General features: G+C 50.0%; 1 protein-coding gene across 1 annotated transcript; it reads left to right on the forward strand.

Moving 5' to 3' along the window:
- The first annotated feature begins 1,655 nt into the window (after positions 1–1,655).
- On the forward strand, positions 1,656–5,619 carry LOC144612213 (putative G-protein coupled receptor 139). The gene is made up of 2 exons (XM_078431771.1): positions 1,656–1,725; positions 4,721–5,619. The coding sequence occupies exons 1-2, from the start codon at positions 1,656–1,658 to the stop codon at positions 5,617–5,619; spliced, it is 969 nt and encodes a 322-aa protein (XP_078287897.1).
- The last annotated feature ends 19,072 nt before the right edge of the window (positions 5,620–24,691 follow it).

Raw genomic sequence — 24,691 nt, forward strand, 5'->3', positions numbered from 1 at the left:
GGTCTCGACCCGAAACGTCACCAGGCAGCATCTCTGTGGAGAACGTGGACAGGTACAAAGTGCTGGAGTAACTCAGCGGGTCAGGCAGCATCTCTGTTGAGAACGTGGACAGGTACAAAGTGCTGGAGTAACTCAGCGGGTCAGTCAGCATCTCTGTGGAGACCGTGGACAGGTACAAAGTGCTGGAGTAACTCAGCGGGTCGGGCAGCATCTCTGTGGAGACCGTGGACAGGTACAAAGTGCTGGAGTAACTCAGCGCGTCGGGCAGCATCTCAGGAGAGAAGGAATGGGTGAGGTTTCGGGCCGAGACCTTTCTTCAGACATTTTAAGTAATACAGTTGTTATGTTCGCGCCCATCCACCCGGAAACAGATTCACGCTGAGGTGAAGCGTCACGGAATGAATGCGTGTCGTTGGGTGGGTTTTCGGAGTGAGATTCTCGGGTGGGCGTTCCGCGGTTTTTTTTTAAATGGTCAATTACCGAGGACAATAAACAATAGGCCATTCGGCCATTCGAGCCAGCACCACCATCCAATGTGATCATGGCTGATCATTCTCAATCAGTACCCCTTTCCTGCCTTCTCCCCATACCCCCTGACTCCGCTATCCTTAAGAGCTCTATCAAGCTCTCTCTTGAATGCATTCAGAGAATTGGCCTCCACTGCCCTCTGAGGCAGAGAATTCCACAGATTCACAACTCTCTGACTGAAAATGTTTTTCCTCATCTTAGTTCTAAATGGCCTACCCCTTATTCTTAAACTGCGGCCCCTTGTTCTGGACTCCCCCGACATTGGGAACATGTTTCCTGCCTCTAACGTGTCCAACCCCTTAATAATCTTATCCGTTTCGATAAGATCTCCTCACATCCTTCTAAATTCCAGTGATCATGGCTGATCATTCACAATCAGTACTCCGTTCCTGCCTTCTCCCCATACCCCCTGACTCCGCTATCCTTAAGAGCTCTATCTAGCTCTCTCTTGAATGCATTCAGAGAATTGGCCTCCACTGCCTTCTGAGGCAGAGGAGTTGTGTGTTTTCCCCATTGTGATCGAAGTAACCAGATTTTTAAATGGAGCTTCAGAGAGGAGATTGGCTGAATGATTTGGACAAGTATAGGAGCAAAGAGGTCCTTCTGCAGTTGTACAGGGCCCTAGTGAGACGTACCTGGAGTACTGCGTGCGGTTTTGGTCTCCAAATTTGAGGAAGGATATTCTTGCTATTGAGGGCGTGCGGCGTAGGTTCGCCAGGTTAGGCAGTAGGTCAGGCAGCACCTTGGAGAGAAGTAATGGGTGACGTTTCGGGTCGAGACCCTTCTTCGGACACACTTAGCAAACAGTTCGAAATATATTTATTATTCCATCTTACAATGACCTACATCATACGATTTAAAATGTATTTATTTTCTTACATACAATGGCATTAAGTTTAACGATTATTTCACAACATACATATTCTTTCTTGTTGTGTTAAATATTGTTCATGACTTCTGACTAATTAATGCAATTACTGCGCAAATGTCTCTCGCCCGGTTTGTTAATGTAAGCGCCGCTAATTGCGCTCCCCCACCTTCTCCCCCGGGGGTTCCGTGACGGATATAATGGCTCCACCACCGTTCACGCGTCAAGACAGAGCGGCCCTCGGCTTCTCCGGAGCAACATGCACGAACCGCCGAGCGGCGCTGTGTACTCCATCTACTACCCGGTGCTGGCCGCGATAGGTGTCCCAGGTAACCAGTCACGCCGCGTACTGGCCTGGACTTGTACGTTGCAGTCATCTCTCTGTGTGGATCGTAACTTCATTGTGTGCAGTTCTGGGCGCCGTTACCGAAAGGCACGCCGAGGCTTTGTGAGGACGGGGTTGCGGATCTAATATCCGCCCCAGGTAACGCAAGAGAGACGCGAAAAAAGCTGGAGTAACTCAGCGGGTCAGGCAGCATCTCTGTGGAGAACGTGGACAGGTACAAAGTGCTGGAGTAACTCAGCGGGTCAGGCAGCACCTCTGGAGTGAAGGAATGGGTGACGTTACGAGTCGAGACCCCTCTTCAGACTCGTTAGGGATAAGGGAAACGAAGATGTCGGCGATAATGTGGAGAGATAGAAACTTAGAAACATAGAAAATAGGTGCAGGAGGAGGCCATTCGGCCCTTCGAGCTTGCACCGCCATTCATTGTGATCATGGCTGATCGTCCATAATCAATAACCCGTGCCTGCCTTCTCCCATATCCCTTGATTCCACTAGCCCCTAGAGCTCTATCTAACTCTCCCTTAAATCCATCCAGTGATTTGGCCTCCACTGCCCTCTGTGGCAGGAATTCCACAAATTCACAACTCTCTGGGTGGAAAAGTCCGTTCTCACGTCAGTTTTAAATGGCCTCCCCTTTATTCTTAGACTGTGTGTGTGGCTCCTGGTTCTGGACTCGCCCAACATTGGGAACATTTTTCCTGCATCTAGCTTGTCAAGTCCTTTTATAGAACAACGAATGAAATATATGCAAAAAATGTTACGGTGATAAAGGAAACTGGCCGTTGTTAGCTGATTGTTGAGTGAAAGCGAGAAGCTGGTGCGATTTGGGTGGAGGGGGGAGGGAAAGAGAGAGAGGGAATGCCGGAGATACTTGAAGTTCGAGAACACAAAATTCATACCGCTGTGCTGTAAGCTGCCCAAGCGAAATATAAGGTGCTCTTCCCCCAATTTGCGTTGAGCCTCAGTCTGACAATGGAGGAGACCGAGGACAGAAAGGTCAGACTGGGAATGGGACGAAGAGTCTAAGTGTTTAACAACCGGGAGATCAGGAAGGTTCAGGCGGAATAAGCGAAGGTGTTGAGCGAAACGATCGCCCAGTCTGCGTTTGGTCTCGCCGATGTATAAGAGTCCACATCTCCAATGACGGATAGCGTAGATGAGGTTGGAGGAGGTGCAAGTGAACCTCTGCCTCGCCTGAAAGGACTGTCGGCGTAATACAATGTATTTTAGCATGTCGTATATTTTAAATTGAATTCTCTGCCTCGGAAGGCAGTGGAGGCCAATTCTCTGAATGCATTCAAGAGAGAGCTAGATAGAGCTCTTAAGGATAGCGGAGTCAGGGGGTATGGGGAGAAGGCAGGAACGGGATACTGATTGAGAATGATCAGCCACGATCACATTGAATGGTGGTGCTGGCTCGAAGGGCCGAATGGCCTCCTCCTGCACCTATTGTCTGTTGTCTATTGTCTAAATGACCATTACTTGTGCCGAAATACACATGGTATGTTGCGATTCGTTTTAATTTTCTCCAGTTTAGTTTAGTTTAGTTTTGTTTCGTATAGTTTCATGTATTATTATTGTCGTGTGTTCTAAAACATGGTGGGAAGCTTTTAGCTTGCATGCTACCAGTCGAAATAAAAATAATATACTTGAAAACAATCAAACCGCCCTCAATTCTCCAGGTTTGGACTCGCCCGGGCCCTGTCCGACTGCAGTAGGACTTCCCTACTGCGGGAGGGAAAGATAAAAGATATTGGGTTAACATTTGCTTCAAAGATATAACATTCACATCGTGTTGATTTGGTTTGTTTTTGTCACGCAATGCCGCGTTACAGCTGAAAGCATTTCTTTGCATTAATTTAGATAAGCTATGATATGCATGATCACAATCAGGCCACACAACTTGTACAACTACCTGTGTACAAAATCATGAGGGGAATAGATCGGGTAGATGCACAGAGTCTCTTGTCAAGAGTTGAGGATCGGAGAACCAGAGGACGTAGGTTTAAGGTGAGGGGAGAACGATTTAATAGGAACCTGAGGGGCATCTTTTTTAAAACACACACAGAGGGTGGTGGGTGTATGGAACGAGCTGCCGGAGAAGGTAGGAGGCTATCAGTTGGAGGGGGCGAAAATGTCGGAGGGGTGGGGGCGTGTTTCAGGCGATTGCCGGCTGATGGGGTGACCTGCCAGGACTAGAGTAACATGCTGCATAATCCCTGCGTGTCGATCGCGACATCACTCTGTGCGGGGAAACTATGGGCGTCCCGTTACTGAAAGCACGAGGAGGCTTTTTTGTTTAACCTTTCCCAATTTTTATTTCGCCACAAATCCCGACACTAACCTATAGCGACCCCAGCGCTTTGTGCCAATCTTCGGTGTAAAGCAGCATCCGCAGTTAACATTCTACCCATTAAATCGATCCAAACGGGATAGAAACATAGAAACATAGAAAGTAGGTGCAGGAGTAGTCCATTCGGCCCTTCGAGCCTGCACCGCCATTCAATATGACCATGGCTGATCATCCAACTCAGTATCCTGTACCTGCCTTCTCTCCATACCCCCTGATCCCTTTAGCCACACGGGCCACATCTAACTCCCTCTTAAATATAGCTAATGAACTGGCCTCAACTACCTTCTGTGGCAGAGAATTCCACAGATTCACCATTCTCTGTGTGAAAAAATACTTTCTCATCTCGGTCCTAAATGACTTCCCCCTTATCCTTAAACTGTGACTCCTTGTTCTGGACTTCCCCAACATCGGGAACAATCTTCCTGCGTCTAGCCTGTCCAACCCCTTCAGAATTTTGTAAGTTTCTATAAGTTCCCTCCTGAATTTTCTAAATTCCAGCGAGTACAAGCCGAGTCTATCCAGTCTATCTTCATATGAAAGTCCTGCCATCCCAGGAGGTGCTGTTCCGCCAGTCTGGGCGTGTGGTCACTGTAATAGTGATTAACGATTGTACATTTCCCAACAGTTAACATTGTCGCCATGGTGATTCTGTGTCGCGGGAAGTGCGGTCTGTCCAGGTGTATCACCCTCTACCTGGTTGCCATGGCGGCGTCTGATCTGATGGTCCTCATCACCGCCGTCATTCTACAACGCATCGCCGGCATTTACTTCCCCGGGAGTTACCTGTCCCTCACCTGGGTCTGCCGCGTCAAGACCCCCGTCGCTTACGCGTGCAGGGACTCCTCCGTCTGGCTCACCGTCGCCTTCACCTTCGATCGCTTCGTGGCCATTTGCTGTCGCAACTTTAAACGCAAGTACTGCACCAAAGAAACGGCAGCGCGCGTCGTCGCCGCTGTTGTAACTTTGAGTTTTGTAAAGAATGTCGCCTTTTTGTTCCTTTACTTACCGCTTTACATCGCGGACAACCTCCCGTGGTATTGCCGGTTAATACCAAGCTATTACACCTCGCCCTGGTGGCGAGCTTACTCTTACTTTAATCACGTCACCACACCCCTGCTACCGTTCGCGCTTATATTGTTGCTGAACGTCCTGACGGTCAAACACATCGTCGCCGCCGGCAGAGTCCGGAAGTCGTTGCGGGATAACGCTCTGCCCGGGAAAGGTCCTGACCCCGAGATGGAGAACCGGAAGAAGTCGATCGTTTTACTATTCAGCATTTCCGGCAACGTTATCCTACTCTGGATGACCTACATAGTGCACTATTTGTACTTTCGGATCACTAAATCTTATACTTACTCCGGATACAACGACCCGGTGTTTATTCTTGCAGAAGCGGGGAATATGCTTCTGCTTCTCAGTTGCTGCACCAACACGTTTATTTATACGGTGACCCAGAGTAAATTCAGAGATCAGCTGAAGACCATGTTAACGTACCCGTTCCGTCAGGTTGCTAACTGCGTTTAGTTGAGTTGGGTTGAGTTGGGTTGAGTTGGGTTGGGTTGGGTTGGGTTGGGTTGCGTTGGGTTGAGTTGGGTTGAGTTGGGTTGGGTTGAGTTGGGTTGAGTTGTGTTGAGTTGGGTTGGGTTGGGTTGGGTTGGATTGAGTTGGGTTGAGTTGGGTTGAGTTGGGTTGAGTTGGTTTGGGTTGGGTTGAGTTGGGTTGAGTTGGGTTGGGTTGAGTTGGGATGAGTTGGGATGAGTTTGGATGAGTTGGGATGAGTTGGGATGAGTTAGGTTGAGTTGGGTTGAGTTGGGTTGAGTTGGGTTGAGTTGAGATCAGTTGGGTTGAGTTCAGTTGTGCTCGGTTGAGTTGAGTTGGATTCACTAAACAATAGACACTGGACAATAGGCAACAGACAATAGGTGCAGGAGTAGGCCATTCGGCCCTTCGAGTCAGCATCGCCATTCACCGTGATCATGGCTGATCATGCACAATCACTACCCCAGTTCCTGCCTTTTCCCGATATCCCTTGGGTCCGCTATCATCAAGATTTCTATCTAACTCTCTCTTGTAAGCATCCAGAGAATTGGCCTCCACTGCCTTCTGAGGCCGAGAATTCCAAAGCTTCACAACTCTCTGAGTGAAAAGGTTTTTCCTCATCTCCGTTCTAAATGGCCTACCCCATATTGTTAAACTGTGTTTGGCCCCTGGTTAGGGACTCCCCCAACATCGGGAACATGTTTCCTGCCGCTAACGTGTCCAATCCCTTAATATTCTTATAAGTTTCAATAAGATCCCCTCTCATCCTCCGAAATTCCAGTGTATACCAGCCCACTCGCTCCAGTCTTTCAACGTACGACGGTCCCGCCATTCCGGGAATTAACCTAGTGAACCTACGCTGCACTCCCTCAATAGCAAGAATGTCCTTCCTCACATTTGGAGACCAAAACTGCACACAGTACTCCAGGTGCGGTCTCACTACGGCCCTGTACAACTGCAGAAGGAGCCTTAAAAATATCCTCTGACTTGACCTCCACAGCCCTCTTTGGCAACAAGATTCACGGATTAACAGCCCTCTGACTAAATAGGTTGCTTTCTGAAAGAGCACCCTTTAATTCTGACGTTATGACCTCTCCCACGAGTGAAAACATACTCTCCACGTCCACGTGGACTAATCCTTTCATTATTCGGTAAGTTCAATGAGGTCCCACCTCAACCTTCTAAACCCCAGCGAATACAGACCCAGCGCCGACAAACACGCATCATATGCTAACCCACTAACGTCTTGTAAACTGCACACAATACTCCAGGTTTGGTCTCACTAGGTCCCTGTACAACTGCAGAAGGACATCTTTGCTCCTATACTTAACTCCTCTTGTTATGAAGGCCAACATTCCAATAGATTTCTTTACTGCTTGCTGGACCTGCATACTTCCTTTCGGTGACTGATGCACTCGGCCACCCAGATCTCTTGTTCTGAAGGCCAACATTCAATTGCCATTGGATTCAGTTGAGTTGGATTCAGTTGAGTTTGATTCAGTTGAGTGGAGTATCGTCTAATTCAGTTCAGTTCAGTTTGGTTTGGTTCGGTTTAGTGGTACAGCGCGGAAACAGGCCCTTCGGCCCTCCGAGTCCGAGGTGGCAGCAGAACGCGTAATGTTTGGCTCATGGTCCTTCAAAGGAAGCAACGTTTTGAAATTCATTTGCTGTGTTGGAAATGTAACTTAAAATCTGTTGTTGTTGTTGTTGTTTTACGTATTTTATTTTATTTATGTTGATGGTGTTGTACTGTTTTGTATATATCTCAGTGAAAAATCAATAAAAACTAAGTGAAAAAATAAACAAATGTAACGTTGACAATCTATATACTGAAACTCCAGTTTGTTTGTTTGTTTATTTTTTTCCTGAACTACAGCCAAAACGGTATACGATAGCGCGACAATTTTAGCCCCACCTCACGCATCGTCGTCCCTTTAGTGCAATTGGACGAAGTTTCATTGAAATACGTGTTATATTTTTTAAGTTATTCACATTTAAAAGTTTAAATCTATCTCCTAGTGAGGGAGGGGGTTGGAGACAGGGAGGGAAGGGGTGCAGAGAGGGGAGGAGAGATAAAAGGGGGTTGAGGGCGATGGGATGGAGAGGAGGTGGAGGGGAGGTGGAGGGGAGGGGAGGAATGAAGGGGAGGAGAGGGGGGAGGAGGGGAAGGGGGTGCAGGGAGAGGGAGGAGAGGGGATAAGGAGGGTTGAGGAGGATGGAGTGGGGAGGAGGGGAAGGGGAGGGGTAGAGGAGGGAGGGGAAAGGGGAGAAGGGAGGGGGAGGGGTGGAGGGGGTAATGGGGGTAGCGGGGTGGGGGGAATGGGGGAGGGGGAGGGGTAGAGGGAGGGGGAGTGGAGAAGGGGGGTAGGGAGGTATTCGGTAGTGGGATGGGGATGGGGAGGGGGAAGGGGGAGGAGAGGGTGCTGCACCATTGCTGGAGAGGTTTAGATCCAACGGGTCCATTTGGTCTAATATTTCTAAAACCAAAGGCTCTTCATGGAAACATTGATTAAATTCAGGAAGAAGGGAATAGGTAAAGAAGATTGAAAATGAGGAACAAAAATGAACTGTAGAATACATAAGGTCCAATTAAGTTCTTTAATAACGTAACATTTAATGTGAGTTTACTAATTCAGCCGGTCGCCGATGGCCAACTGTTACCAACCGCACATTTGTCTTGCGCCTCCTCTCTTCCAGCTTTCTCCCCCCACCCCTTCCACCCCTTGCGATCAGTCTGAAGATGGGTCTCCACACTCAACGTCGCCCGCCCATGTTCTCCAGAGATGCTGCCTGTCCCACGGCATTACTTTCATATGAAGAAAGACTGGATAGACTCGGCTTGTACTCGCAGGAATTTAGAAGATTGAGGGGGGATCTTATAGAAACGTACAAAATTCTTAAGGGGTTGGACAGGCTAGATGCAGGAAGATTGTTCCCGATGTTGGGAAAGTCCAGAATAAGGGGTCACAGTTTAAGGATAAGGGGGAAGTCTTTTAGGACCGAAATGAGAAAGTTTTGTTTTCACACAGAGAGTGGTGAATCTGTGGAATTCCCTGCCACAGAAGGTAGTTGAAGCCAGTTCATTGGCTATATTTAAGAGGAGTTAGATGTGACCGTTGTGGCTAAAGGGATCAGGGGTTATGGAGGGAAGGCAGGTACAGGATACTGAGTTGGATGATCAGCCACGATCATATTGAATGGCGTTAATTCTGAGTTGACCAATTCAGCGGCTGGCCTGAAAGGATACATCACGAGGTATTTCATCTCCTCTCTGAACTTGGACTGCACCGCCGCATAAATGAACGTGTTGGTCGAACATCTGAGTAGAAGGAGCAGGTAACCAGTCTCGCTGAAGTAAAACAAGGGGTTGGAAGTCGGGTAAAAGTAAATCCAGGTCGTCCGAGTGAAAATGAAATAGGCGACGAACGTCAACCACAAGATTATTAAATTTGAGGAGATGGCCAACAGTAACACGACCGATTGCTTCCTGTTTTGTATCTCGGGGTCACGTTCGTCTCCCGAACTCTTTTGGACCCGGAGTCCTCTCCTGATCCGACTGGACAGTAAAATGTACCATATAGTCAGTGCGTTGAAAAGTAGGACCAAACCCAATGGAAGGAAGAGAGATCCAACTAGATTGGAGAGCGCAAACGCTATCGATGGTCCTGATGTGCAGAAGTTAGATATGAACATGCAGTACCAAGGTACGTTGTGGAGTAAATATAAAGGTTTAAACGCAAAATACCAGGGGATGTTCCGTAAGAGGCACACCGTGCACACCAGACCTATCACCAGCGCCGCCCGGTTCCTGGTACAGTACTTGTTCCGGATGTTCGGACAACAAATGGCGACGTACCGGTCAAAGGTGAAAGCGACCGTCAGCCAGACGGAACAGTCTTTGGCGACCTACAGGAAGACCGTCTTGACGGCGCAGACCGGGGTGACGCTCAAGAAGCTGGCTGGGAAGTAGACGCTCAATATCCGGTTGACGATGACGTTGGTCAACACGACCACGAGGTCCGCCGCCTCCATGCTCACCAGGTAATAGGTGATATACCCCGAAAGGCCGCACCTGCCCCGCGAGAGGATCACAATGGACATCCCGTTCGCTGATGAGATAGAAATATCAGGCAAATTAATTGATGGACGCAATGATCACTATAGACTCACAAAGCTCTGGAATTACCTCTCACCATTGTCCCAATCTACACTTTACAATCCCTCCGAAAAGTTAGTTCAGTTAAAATTAATTTGTTGTCACACGTAGCGAGGTAGAGTGAAAGGTTTTTGATGCGTGCTATCTAGTCAGCGGAAAGGCAAAATATAATTACAATCCAGCCATTCATGGTGAACAGATACAGGATAAGGGAATAACGTTTAGTGCAAGGTAAAGCCAGCAAAGTCCGATCAAGGATAGTCCTAGGGCCACCAAAAGAGGCAGATAGTAGTTCAGGACCGCTCTCTGGTTGTGATAGGATGGTTCAGTTGCCTGATAACAGCCGGGAAAAAACTGTCCCTGAATATGGAGGTGTGCGTTTTCACAATTCTATACCTTTTGCCCGATGGGAGACGGGGGGAAGAAGGCTCAACCGTCTCATTCACCACCTTGAGCAGGGTCTCCTTCCAGAAAGCCAGTGCGGTTTCCGTGCTGGACGTGGACTGTCGACATGATATTTGCTGCACGCCAACTCCAGGAAAAATGCCAAGAGCAGCACAGCGACCTGTTCGTGACCTTCGTCGACCTGACATAGGCCTTCGACACTGTCAGCATTGATGTCTTGTGGAAGATAATGCAGAAGTTTGGCTGTCCCAGCAAGTTCATCACGATTGTCCGGCAGTTCCATGACGGCACGATGGTGAAAGTGCTAGATGATGGAGACGAGTCCGAAGCCTTTCCAGTGACAAACGGCGTGAAGCAAGGTTGTGTTCTTGCCCCTACACTCTTCAGCATGGTCTTCTCTGCCGTGATGACTGATGCCTTCCGTGACTGCCAGGATGGAATACACATCAGGTACAGGACTGACGGCAGGCTGTTCAACCTCAGGCGCCTGCAAGCTGTTACAAAGGTGAAGGAGACCATCATCAGAGATTTCTTGTTTGCTGATGACTGCGCCCTCAACGCCAGCACAGAGCAGAAGATGCAGCATGAAATGGACTGCTTCTCACAGGCCTGTGACACCTTTGGCCTCTCCGTTAGCACCAAAACATCTGAAGTTATGTACCAGCTCGCGTCTGGAAAGCCCTACCAGGAACCACACATCACGGTGAAGGGGCAGAATCTACAGGCAGTCGACAGCTTTACCTATCTGGGCAGTACACTCTCGCGAGTGGTGAACATTGTCGCTGAGGTCAACAACAGGATTGCCAAGGCCAGCGCTGCCTTTGGGCGACTCCGTGGGAATGTTTAGGGCGGAGAGGACTCAGCCTTACCACCAAGCTAAAGGTCAACCGTGCAGTGGTACTCTCTGCCAGTGTGACTTGGACTGTCTATAGCAGACATGCCAAACAGCTCAACCACTTTCACTTGAACTACCTACGCAGATTCCTTCACATCAGGTGGCAGGACAAAATTCCCGACACAGATGTCCTGGAACGGGCCGGAATTCCCAGCGTCCACACCCTCCTACGGAAAGCCCAAGCCAGATGGGCAGGCCATGTCGTCAGAATGCCCGAGAGTCGACTGCCAAAACAGCTTCTGTATGGGGAACTGTGTCAGGGCAAGCGCTCAGTAGAAGGAAAGAAGAAACGGTTTAAGGACTGCCTCAAAGTGTACCTCAAAGACTTGGACATCAACCTCAGCACTTGGGAGTCTCTTGCTCTGGACCGTCCCAACCTGGCGTAGCAAGCTCACCACAGGAGCCTGTGCAGCAGAGAACAGACGCACTGCAGAGGCCCAGAGGAAACGTATCGCGCGCAAGGCCCGGGCTGCCTCCACTTCCACTGCAGCACCCATCCATTTGTGTCCTACGTGTGGGCGTGCCTTCCGGGGCCGGATTGGCCTCACCAGTCACTTCAGGACCCACAGTCACCAATCCTCCAACTAAAAGTGAAGTCATGGTCATCTTCGAACCCGTAGGACGAACAACAACAACAACACAGCGCATTGTGTCACTCCATCAGTATTACCCCCACGTTATGTCACTCCATCAGTACAACCCCCACATTGTGTCACTCCATCAGTACTACCCCCACATTGTGTCACTCCATCAGTGCACTGCCCAGTGTGTCACTCCATCAGTACTAGTGCGCAGTGTGTCACTTCATCAATACAACTCCAAAGTGTGTCACTCCATCTGTACCAACCCACAGTGTGTTAATCCACCATTACTACCGTACATTGTGTCACTCCATCAGTTCCACTGCACAGTGTGTCACTCCATCAGTAATGCCTCACAGCGTGTCACGTCGTCACTAAAACCCACAGTATGCCATTACATCATTACAAACACACATGTTCACACCTTCAAACACAGTCAAACACGCACACACACATACCCGCGCACGAAGACACACACAATCTCTCAAATGCAATCACAAACAATCAAATATACTCTCACACATTCTCACATACAATCACACGTACACATGCACTCACACTAACAGATATTCACACGCACTAGCACGAAGAGACACGCACTCATTCGCACACACTTACACACGAACACATTCTCTGACAACACCATCATATACTCTCCCACACGCACACACACACACACACACACTATCAAAGAATTACATACTGAAACACTCTCACAAACTCACATCCCACATATTCTCTCACATTCTCACAAGCTGCCACACACACGCACAGACGCAAACACTGTCCTTCACAAACCCACATGCACTCTCCCACTCAGAGACACTTATACATTCAATCGCACTTGCATCCACACTTACTAATGCTCACACACTCACACGCACACTCACGCACTCGCACAGACACACACACACACACACACACACACACACACAAATATAGGCACTCTTACGTACTCTACCGCTCTCTCACACGCAGACCCTCATGCACACGTGCACATTTTGGGATTGAGTGTTTCCTTGGATGTTCGCGGCGAGCAGCGCAGCGCAGCGTGGTCGGGGTGTTCCCGGTGAGCGGGGCCAAGCCCTTCAGTCGGCCCGGCTCGCCCACCGCGGACGGCGATGGGAACCGCGCCTCGGGAGCGAGGAGGGAGCCGCGAGGAACCGCAGAGAGCGAGGTGGACCGTCGTAGAGCGAGGAAGGCCGCCGAGAACGAAGGGGCGACCCGCGGCGCGGCGGCAGGCAGGAGATACAACTATCCGGGCAACGTTTGTAACTTTGTCGGCGTCAAAATGTGGCGACACTTTCGTACCGCCTAGGTGAGGTCTGCTACATGATGTTACCGGGTTGTCTGCAAAACTAAACATTTCACTCTATCTGGGTACGTGATAATAAGGTATTACTGAATCATTGAAATTCCTGCAACCGCATACACTAACACATACACACACACCAACTCATTTTCACAATCTCACACATTCACACTCGCATACACGTGCTAACACACTCTTGCACGGACTCACACACTCACACTGTCACACACAATCAATATCCAATGCGAGCCAGGCTACACCTTTGGAGAAATCTAGTTGAGTATGTCAGTTCAGTGCAGTTTATTCTCACGTGTACCGAGGTACCGTGAAAAGCTTTTGTTGCGTGCTACCCAGTCAATGGAAACAAAATACTTCATTACAGTCGAGCCATTTACAGAGTATAGATACATGATAAGGGGATAACGTTCAGTGCAAGGTAAAGCCTGCAAAATCTGATCAAGGATAGTCCGAGGATCAACAAAGAGGTAGATAGTAGTTCAGCACTGCTTTATGGTTGTAGTGGGATGATTCCGTTGCCTGATAACAGCTGGGAAGACAATGTCCCTGAAACTGGAGGTGTGCATTTTCACACTTCTATACATTTTGCCTGATGGGACAGAGGAGAAGCAGGAGTGGTAAGGGTGCGACTCGTCCTTGATTATGCTGCTGGCCTTGCCGAGGCAGCGTGGTTTATAAATTGAGTCAATATAACGGAGGTTGGTTTGTGTGATGGTCTGGACAATTCGCAGCAATTTCTGGCGTTCTTGTATGAAGCTGTTCCCAAACCAAGCTGTGATGCATCTTGATAAAATACTTTCTATGGTACATCTGTCGAAGTTGGTGAGAGTTGTAGAGGGCATGCCGAAATAGCGAAGCCTGCCAAGGACATGGATGGGTGAAGTTCGGTTCGAGAGCCTTCTTCAGACTGATTGTGGTGGGAAGGTGGAGAAGGCTGGAACAGCAGGACAAAGCGAGTTGAATGATGAGTGGGTGAATACCGTTTTCATAGTTAGGTCGTTCAGACCAGAGGTTAAAAGATAAAAGTTGCGAGATAAGGATTGAGCAGGTTGGAATTATAAAGAGAGAGGAGGGAATATCGGTTGAAGGTGGAGGTGGAGGGGATGAACAGTTGCGAGTCCGCGTGAAGCAAGAGAAAGAGCGAGGGAAAAGGGGGAAGTTGCACGTTAGTTACCTGGCATTTGCTAATGTTCATACCATTAGGTTGCAAGGTTCCCAAGCGGACTATGAAGTGGCGTTCTTTCTGTTTTAATGTAACCTCTCTGGCGCTGGTGGAGGCCCAGGACAGAAAGGTCAGTGTGCGAGGGGGGGGGGGGTTACAATGGCTTGCAACGGGGAGCTGCGGCAAGCCTTAGCAGAACGAGGGTAAGTGTTCGACAAAAAAACGGTCGCCGAGTCTCCATTTCACCACGCCGATGTAAAGGAGGCCATATCTGGAACACCACATGCAGTAGATGAGATTAGAGGAGGTGCAGGTGAACATCTGTCTCACCTGGAAGGGCTTCTCGAGCGTGAGGGAAGGGGTATAGGGACAGCTGTTACATCCCATGGTGACTAACCGTTTTAACTGCACTTACCAAGAAAGGCTTTGGAAAGCCTTTGGAAAGAAGCGATGGCAAGTGATGGAGAGGTGGGGAAATGGATAGAGAAATCGGTCGTACAAAGATAAAAGGGAGAGATAGAGGAGAAGACGAATGAGGAGGTGGAGGGAGAGTGAACTATCAAAGGGGGAGTGGGAAACTGAGGAGAGAGGGGAGTTCAGAGCGAGTGGGTTGGCAAAAGGTGGAGAGGGAAGCATTGGAGAGATACAGGGAGAAGGAGGGAGAGATGCAGTAAGAGTGGGAGGGGGAGGGGAGAGAGGTTGGCAGAGAGCGGGCGGCACAGAGAGGGAGAATAGAGAGTGTAGGGGAGAGAGTAACAGTTCAGAGAGAGAATAGCAGTAAAGATGGAGAGAGAGAGAAAGAGAGGAGGGAGAGATGATGCACCATTCGTCGTTTGTTCTACTTTTAAGACAATTCTGAGGCAGCAATGGTTCTGTTCACTGTGTCGTGAGTCTTTGGGTCGTTCCTCCTCAAAGGTAATGAAGGTAGAGAATGTTGTTGTCCCAAGGCAAAGCCAGATCTATTCGAGACAAGCAAGGACTAAATGCTTACTAGGGGTCGCCGCGAGTGTGGGGTTGAGGTTACAATCAGTTCAGCCGCGACCACATTGAGTGTTAAAACAGAGTGGACGGGCCATTTTAGTCTGAGGTGAACTGTTGAACTAATTCATCACGCTGTGGACAAAGGCTGTCCAGTCCACCTTCAAACTGGGCACCAGAAGCCTTGAGACGGTCCCTTGAATTTGGGATTGCCTTGCTGAGTAAAGGAAATCAGATAAACAACATGTGGTGGAGAGATGGATCCGATGGAGTTTGAAACAATATCCCCTTTGCTGGAACAATGCCGCTCCCTATTTCCATCCCTCAGTATCGCCACAATTCCCAGTCTTTGGAGTTTCTCAATCAATTCCCTGAATAAATCACGACCTGTCTCAGAGGGATTTCACTTGGCTGATGTCATCTGTTTGCGAGTCTTTTCCAAATGTCTATTTTTAAATCTGTTGAAACTTCACTGTCCCGGTGGAGACGGAAAATGGTATAAAATCTCCGGGAATGTTCTGCCCCGGCATTTCATTCCGAGAGATTACCGGCAGTTCACGGGGACACGTCGCTGGGCAGAGAACATGTGGGAAAAGCTGTACGAATATTACGCCGTGGAGAAAATCTTGTACGTGATCATTGCTGCCGTTGGAGTCCCTGGTAAGTGAGCAGAACGATTCAAGTTTTATAACTCCGTCTGTTAACCGGTGTTGACATGATTCTGATCGTGTTACAATATTCCTAACTGATGATTGTTGTACAAGAATATGTGAAGTATATCAATCCTCTAAATGAAATATCTTTGAATTAACGCTGTGATTTTTCTTATTTTCAGACAGCCGAAACTACCCCTCTCTTTCTCCCACTGCCGGGACCCACTAGAATGCTGTTCTTGCCTTCAGTGGGACCTTGCCCAGAGTTGTCCCAGTGCTCGGGACAGGCAGCTCTCCGGGACGGTGTGACTGGGAGGGGTTTACATTGTGAAGTTCACTGTGTCTGAGTTATTGATCAGAGTGAACACCCCCTCCTGTGGACACGTCTCACTGTGGAGTCTGTCACATTCGGATTCAACCCGCTTGTTGGTCAATAATTGGATCGATCTCCTGAACCGGTGGCCGCGGATCTACCGGCGTGTGTTGTTACCGAACTGTGGAATTAATCCACTAACGGAGCCAATCTGCTGCCGGATCCTAAGTTGTCCCTGCCTTCCCTCTGGAACCCTTCTCGTCCCCATCAGATGCCGAGTTCCCAGAGCCCTGGTTAAACGCGGCCGGTCACGGTTAAGTCTGTGAATCCGGCCCCATCAGAGACTGTGAGCGGGGTTAACTGTAGAAAGGACCATTCCGCCTATTGTAGCGGGCGGCTGCTCGTTCCCTCCCCGCCCTTTACCCCGCCCGTCGCCTTATCTCCTCTCCCCTGAAGCAGGCAGGTCGGGCACAGTCGGAGCCGGGTCTGACATTGTTAAACCTGCAGCCGCGCACCGACTCCAACACTGCTGATCTCCAGCTGAAAGTGGAGCCGGTGTTCAGCCCCGGAGACCGTGTTCAGTAATGCCCAGTGTCCGCTCCCCTTCTCTTTCCGCAGTGAATTTAGTGGCGATTGTGATCCTGTCCCGGGGAAAGTGCGGCCTCTCCACCTGCACCACTCGCTACCTGGTGGCCATGGCAGCGGCCGATCTACTGGCCCTGATCACCGAGGTCATTTTGTATCAGATCCGATACCATTACTTTGATTTTAGTTTCCTGGCCATCACCCCTGTGTGCAGTGTTGTCCTTGTACTGAGGTATTCAGCTACAGACTGTTCTGTCTGGTTCACCGTCACTTTCACCTTTGATCGCTTTGTCGCCATTTGTTGCCAGAAGCTGAAAACTAAATATTGCACCGGGAAAACTGCGGCTGCGGTTCTCGCAACAGCCGGCGTTCTGCTGTGTCTGAAAAACGTTCCCCGCTACTTCACACAGGAACCCTGGTCAACCATCGACAATGTCCCGTGGTTCTGTGTCATGGTGGAGAGTTATTACACTGACCCCGGGTGGGTGGCATTTGACTGGATCGACACGGTTTTAACTCCGCTCCTCCCTTTCGCTGTGATCCTGCTGCTCAACGCTCTGACAGTCCGGCACATTTTAGTGGCCAGTCGTGTCCGTCAGGGGCTGAGGGGTGAGAGCAAGGGGGAGAAGCGCAGTGACCCAGAGGTGGAGAGCAGGAGGAGGTCTGTGGTTTTACTCTTCACCATCTCCGGCAGCTTCATCCTCCTGTGGCTGACGCTGGTTGTAAACTTCGTCTATTATCAGATCACAGGGATTGGGAATGATATGAATGATTCCCAACGGATCTTTAACAACGTCGGGTATTTGCTGAGTAATCTCAGCTGCTGCACCAACACATTTATTTACGCGGTGACCCAGTCCAAGTTCAGGGAGCAGGTGAAGAGCGCGGTGAAATATCCGCTCACCTCAGCGCTGCGGCTCATTAATAAACCCGCGCCCTGAGCGCATCCCAGAGGGCGGCCGCAGTCTCTCCGCTCCGGGCTCCGGCTCCTCACATTCACCGCCGCATCTAACAGCTGTCAGTCCCGGGCGGATGATCCCATCGCCGGCCCCGCTCCGGGACTCCCAGCCCCTCACATTCACCCAATCGCCCCCTTGCTCAAAGATGCAGATTAAGCAGAAAAAATAACACCATTGCCTGTCATATATATTGATCATTTTTAATGACAGTCGCTGATCATTGAAGTGTTTATTTCAGTTTCTACCCCCTCATTCTCCCCCCCACCCCCTCCGCACTGGGGACCACTGGGTCTCTCTCTCTCTCTCTCTCTCTCTCTCTCTCTCTCTCTCTCTCTCTCTCTCTCTCTCTCTCTCTCTCTCTCTCTCTCTCTCTCTCTCTCTCTCTCTCTCTCTCTCTCTCTCTCTCTCTCTCTCTCTCTCTCTCTCTCTCTCTCTCTCTCTCTTTCTCTCTCTCTTCCTCCTATCCTCCAATCTTTCTCACCCCTCTCTCTCTTCTCAACCCCTCTCTCCCTCTCCACTTAATTTTCATAAATTTATAATAATAAACGATATTAATATTTGATACCCTGCCCCCCCATCCACTTTGTAACAAAATTAACAATATATTAAGCTAATATTTGTTATCCCCTCTCTCTCCCTCCCCTCTCCCTCTCTCTCCTCTTTCTCTCCCCCTCCACTGTATAAGAAAACATTAAAAATAATAAATTAAACTTAACTAATATTTGATACCCCCTCTCCCCCTCTTTCTCCCCTGTCACTCTCCCTCTCCACCCTTTCTCTCTCTTTTTCTCCCCTTTCTCTCTCTCTCTCCCCTCTCTCTCACCCTCTCTCAATCTTTCTCTCACCCCTCTCTCTCTCCTCCCCCTCTCTCTTTCCCCTTTTTCTCTCTCCCCTGTGTTATCACAGTCAGTGAAAATGGCGAGCAGGAATTAATGCAGGAACTTTTTCAAATTGGAAAGAGAGCTGAGAAATAGCAAATGGTGTTTCTTGCAGCACATTTCCCTCCTCCCTTTCTCTCTCCCTCCATCCTTACTGCTGTCCTCTCTTTGAGCTGTGACTCTCTCTCTCCTATCCTCCCTATTCTCTCTCTCTCTGTGAACCTTTCACCACTTACCCCTCCCTCCCCTCTCACTCTCACTCCATCTCACTCTCACTCCATCTCTCCCTCAGTCTCTCTCTATCTATCTGGGCGGCTCGATTGTAATCATGTAGAGTAATGGCGACATCAAGTGGACGTCAAGGGAACTGCAAACAAGCGTGGCCTCCCTCACCAACGCCTTGTAAACTGTGATCTAACGCCCCAACATCTGCACTTAATACCGTAACAAATGAAAGACATCGTGCCCAAACTTCACAGATATCCATCCTAAATGCCTCACGCTATTCCACCGCCCACTTCCCCAGCCGATCAGAATCCCAACGTCATTCTTAATATGCATCTTGGCAATCTACCATCCCACCTGCCTTAAAATGTATTTGTAAAGTTAGTAATCATTCCTTGCACCATCTGAATCAATTCGTTGATATAGATGACAGACAGCAATTGTTCCACGGCTGTGTCTGTCAATAGTCACGGACCTGCAGTCATAAAGTGTGGAATGGTTAATTCGGTTTGTAGATTCCATGAATCTGTTGTGACCTGCTGTGTGTTCAATGTAAACCAACATCTCCTGTTCCTTGTATCTACATTCTTTATCTCCATGGTGCGGAAGAGAATATAAATGTTGAGCAGGGACGTGCTATATTCAAACGACAGAAATCAATAAATCACAACTAAACCACGAATTGGACGTTATATGGAGAATGCATGTAGTTATCATTGCTTACTATGAAATGTAACTTGTATGAGTTCTGTTAAAACTTAAATAAAATTTATTTAAAAAAAAGAGAGTTTGAATCTGTGGGATTCTCTGCCTCAGAGGGCAGTGGAGGCCAATTCTCTGAATACATTCAAGAGAGAGCTAGATAGAGCTCTTATGGATAGCGGAGTCAGGGGGTATGGGGAGAAGGCAGGAACTGGGTACTGATTGAGAATGATCAGCCATGATCACATTGAATGGCGGTGCGTACAGGCTCAAAGGGACAAATAGCCTCCTCCTGCACCTATTGTCTATTGAAACATACAGAATAGTGAAAGGCTTGGATAGAGTGGATGTGGAGAGGATGTTTCCACTAGTGGGAGAGTCTAGGACTAGTCATAGCCTCAGAATTAAAGGACAGAGAGTCCTTTAGGAAGGAGATGAGGAGAGATTTCTTTAGTCAGAGGGTGGTGGATCTGTGGGATTCTTTGCCACAGAAGGCTGTGGAGGGCAAGTCGGTGGATATTTGTAAGGCAGAGATAGATAGATTCTGAATTAGTACAGGTGTCAGAGGTTATGGGGAGAAGGCAGGAGAATGGGGTTGGGAGAGAGAGATAGGTCAGCCATGATTGAATGGCGGAGTAAACTTGATGGGCCGAATGGCCCAATTCTACTCCTATCATGATAACGGCGAGCCGAGGCCTAGCTGGCGGAGTTTGGTGATGAGCTTGGTGGGGGATGAGCGTGTTTGAAGGCAGAGCTAGAGTCAATGAGTAGCATCCTCACGTACGTGCCCTGTCTCTCCAGGTGTGCCAGGACAGTGCGAAGAGCCAGAGAGATGGCGTCCTCTGTGGATGTGTTTGCACATTGACGCGAGTCCAGTGAGTCAGTGATGCTGGATTTGATGTGTGAGAGGGCCAGCCTTTCAAAGCACTTCTGGATAAATGTGAGGTTGTCCACTTTGGTGGCAAGAACGGGAAAGCAGACTATTATCTGAATGGTGGCCGATTAGGAGAAGGGGAGACGCAACGAGACCTGGGTGTCGTGGTGCACCAGTCATTGAAAGTAGGCATGCAGGTGCAGCGGGCAGTGGAGAAAGCCAATGGTATGTTGGCATTCATAGGGAGGGGATTTGAGTATAGGAGCAGGGAGGTTCTGCTGCAGTTGCACAGGGCATTGGTGAGACCGCACCTGGAGTATTGCGTACAGTTTTGGTCTCCTAGTTTGAGTTTAGGAGCAAAGGGGTCCTTCTGCAGTCGTACAGGGCCCTGGTGAGACCGCACCTGGAGTATTGCGTACAGTTTTGGTCTCCTAATCTGAGGAAAGACATTCTTGCCATGGAGCGAGCACAGAGAAGGTTCACCAGATTGATTCCTGGGATGGCAGGACTTTCATATGAAGATAGACTGGATAGACTCGGCTTGTACTCGCTGGAATTTAGAAGATTGAGGGGAGAAACGTACAAAATTCTTAAGGGGGTCGGACAGGCTAGATGCGGGAAGATTGTTCCCGATCTTGGGGAAGTCCAGAACCAGGGGTCACAGTTTAAGGATAAAGGGGAAGTCTTTTAGGACCGAGATGAGAACATTTTTTTTCACACAGAGAGCGGGTACTGATTGAGAACGATCAGCCGCGATCACATTGAATGGCGGTGCGTACAGGCTCGAAGGGCCGAATGGCCTCCTCCTGCACCTATTGTGAGAGAGAGGAGGGGGAGAGAGAGAGAGGGAAGGGGAGCCAGCAAGCAAGGACAAACATTGACACAAAGAAACAGCGAGCACATGTGGTGGCCATTTTGTTGAAAGAAACAGTGAGCACATGTGGCCCTTCATAAGCCCACAACTTCCCCAAGGCTCAGCGATCCCACCAATTATCAATTAGCAGCCCGCCCGACGGGCGACATTGTCCACACCCAGTCTCCACCTCTTGCTATTAAAAGATATTTTATAAATTAAAGCTCGTAGCTTTTTGAGGTATAAAATATATTTTTAATAACAAGATTAAATAGCTCTCCCCCTTCTCTTTCCCCTCGTCTCTCTCTCCCCCTCTCTCTCCCCCTCCTCTCTCTCCCCCTCCTCTCTCTTCCCCTCCTCTCTCCCTCCCTCACTCCATCCCTCCCTCTCTCCCTCCCTCCCTCTCTCTCCCCCAAACAAAAAATTATGAGCTTTAATTTATAAAATATCTTTTAATAGCAAGAGGTGGATAGCCATCATGCCCCATCTACACTAGTCCCACCCGCCCACACCGTCCATTATGCCCCATCTACACTAGTCCCACCTGCCCACACGGACCAACATGCCCCATCTCCACTAGTCCCACCTGCCCACACCGATCAACATGCCCCATCTCCACTAGTCCCACCCGCCCACACAGACCAACATGCCCCATCTACACTAGTCCCACCCGTCCACACAGACCAACATGCCCCATCTACACTAGTCCCACCCGCCCACACCGTCCATCATGCCCCATCTACACTAGTCCCACCTGCCCACACAGACCAACATGCCCCATCTACACTAGTCCCACCCGCCCACACCGTCCATCATGCCCCATCTACACTAGTCCCACCTGCCCACACTGACCAACATGCCCCATCTACACTAGTCCCACCCGCCCACACCATCCATCATGCCCCATCTACACTAGTCCCACCCGCCCACACCGTCGAACATGCCCCATCTACACTAGTCCCACCTGCCCACACTGACCAACATGCCCCATCTACACTAGTCGCACCTGCCCACACTGACCAACATGCCCCATCTACACTAGTCCCACCCGCCCACACCGTCCATCATGCCCCATCTACACTAGTCCCACCTGCCCACACCGGCCAACATGCCCCATCTACACTAGTCCCACCCGCCCACACCGTCCAACATGCCCCATCTACACTAGTCCCACCTGCCCACACCGTCCAACATGCCCCATCTACACTAGTCCCACCTGCCCACACTGAGCAACATGCCCCATCTACACTAGTCCCACCCGCCCACACTGACCAACATGCCCCATCTACACTAGTCCCACCTGCCCACACTGACCAACATGCCCCATCTACACTAGTCCCACCTGCCCACACTGACCAACATGCCCCATCTACACTAGTCACACCTGCCCACACCGTCCAACATGCCCCATCTACACTAGTCCCACCTGCCTACACCGACCAACATGCCCCATCTACACTAGTCCCACCTGCCCACACCGGCCAACATGACCCATCTACACTAGTCCCACCTGCCTACACCGACCAACATGCCCCATCTACACTAGTGCCACCTGCCCACACTGACCAACATTCCCCGTCTACACTAGTCCCACCTGCCCACACAGACAAACATGCCCCATCTACACTAGTCCCACCCGCCCACACAGACCAACATGCCCCATCTACACTAGTCCCACCCGTCCACACAGACCAACATGCCCCATCTACACTAATCCCACCCGCCCACACCGTCCATCATGCCCCATCTACACTAGTCCCACCTGCCCACACAGACCAACATGCCCCATCTACACTAGTCCCACCCGCCCACACCGTCCATCATGCCCCATCTACACTAGTCCCACCTGCCCACACTGACCAACCTGCCCCATCTACACTAGTCCCACCCGCCCACACCATCCATCATGCCCCATCTACACTAGTCCCACCCGCCCACACCGTCCAACATGCCCCATCTACACTAGTCCCACCTGCCCACACTGACCAACATGCCCCATCTACACTAGTCGCACCTGCCCACACTGACCAACATGCCCCATCTACACTAGTCCCACCCGCCCACACCGTCCATCATGCCCCATCTACACTAGTCCCACCTGCCCACACCGGCCAACATGCCCCATCTACACTAGTCCCACCCGCCCACACCGTCCAACATGCCCCATCTACACTAGTCCCACCTGCCCACACCGTCCAACATGCCCCATCTACACTAGTCCCACCTGCCCACACTGACCAACATGCCCCATCTACACTAGTCCCACCCGCCCACACTGACCAACATGCCCCATCTACACTAGTCCCACCTGCCCACACTGACCAACATGCCCCATCTACACTAGTCCCACCTGCCCACACTGACCAACATGCCCCATCTACACTAGTCACACCTGCCCACACCGTCCAACATGCCCCATCTACACTAGTCCCACCTGCCTACACCGACCAACATGCCCCATCTACACTAGTCCCACCTGCCCACACCGGCCAACATGACCCATCTACACTAGTCCCACCTGCCTACACCGACCAACATGCCCCATCTACACTAGTGCCACCTGCCCACACTGACCAACATTCCCCATCTACACTAGTCCCACACGCCCACACCGTCCATCATGCCCCATCTACACTAGTCCCACCTGCCCACACTGACCAACATGCCCCATCTACACTAGTCCCACCTGCCCACACAGACAAACATGCCCCATCTACACTAGTCCCACCCGCCCACACTGACCAACATGCCCCATCTACAGTAGTCCCACCTGCCCACACTGACCAACATGCCCCATCTACACTAGTCCCACCTGCCCACACTGACCAACATGCCCCATCTACACTAGTCCCACCTGCCCACACCGTCCAACATGCCCCATCTACACTGGTCCCACCTGCCCACACCGGCCAACATGCCCCATCTACACTAGTCCCCACCCGCCCACACTGACCAACATGCCCCATCTACACTAGTCCCACCCGCCTACACAGACCAACATGTGCTAGGAGGATGCTAGGAGGCTGCAGAGTGACTTGGATAGATTAGGTGAGTGGGCAAATGCATGGCAGATGCAATATAATGTGGATAAATGTGATCTTATCCACTTTGGCAGCAAGAACAGGAAAGCAGAGTATTACCTGAATAGTGACCGATTGGGAGAAGGGGAGATGCAACGTGACCTGGGTGTCATGGTGCACCAGTAATTGAAAGCAAGCGTGCAGGTGCAGCAGGCAGTGAAGAAAGTGAATGGTATGTTGGCATTCATAGCAAGAGAATTTGAGTATAGGAGCAGGGAGGTTCTGCTGCAGTTGTACAAGGCCTTGGTGAGACCACACCTGGAGTATTGTGTGCAGTTTTGGTCTCCTAACCTGAGGAAAGACGTTCTTGCCTTAGAGGGAGTACAGAGAAGGTTCACCAGATTGATCCCTGGGATGGCGGGACTTTCATATGAGGAAAGATTGGATAGACTGGGCTTATACTCGCTGGAATTTAGAAGACTGAGGGG

The sequence above is a fragment of the Rhinoraja longicauda genome, chromosome 43 (genome assembly GCF_053455715.1).
Source record: "Rhinoraja longicauda isolate Sanriku21f chromosome 43, sRhiLon1.1, whole genome shotgun sequence".
NCBI classification, from domain to species: Eukaryota; Metazoa; Chordata; class Chondrichthyes; order Rajiformes; family Arhynchobatidae; genus Rhinoraja; species Rhinoraja longicauda.

What these genes read in the sequence shown, in the direction of transcription:
- LOC144612213 (XM_078431771.1), top strand. Translation starts at nt 1,656, where the DNA reads ATGCACGAACCGCCGAGCGGCGCTGTGTACTCCATCTACTACCCGGTG. An exon ending in GGCCGCGATAGGTGTCCCAG is followed by an intron (nt 1,726 to 4,720) that starts GTAACCAGTCAC and finishes ATTTCCCAACAG; the next exon opens with TTAACATTGTCGCCATGGTG.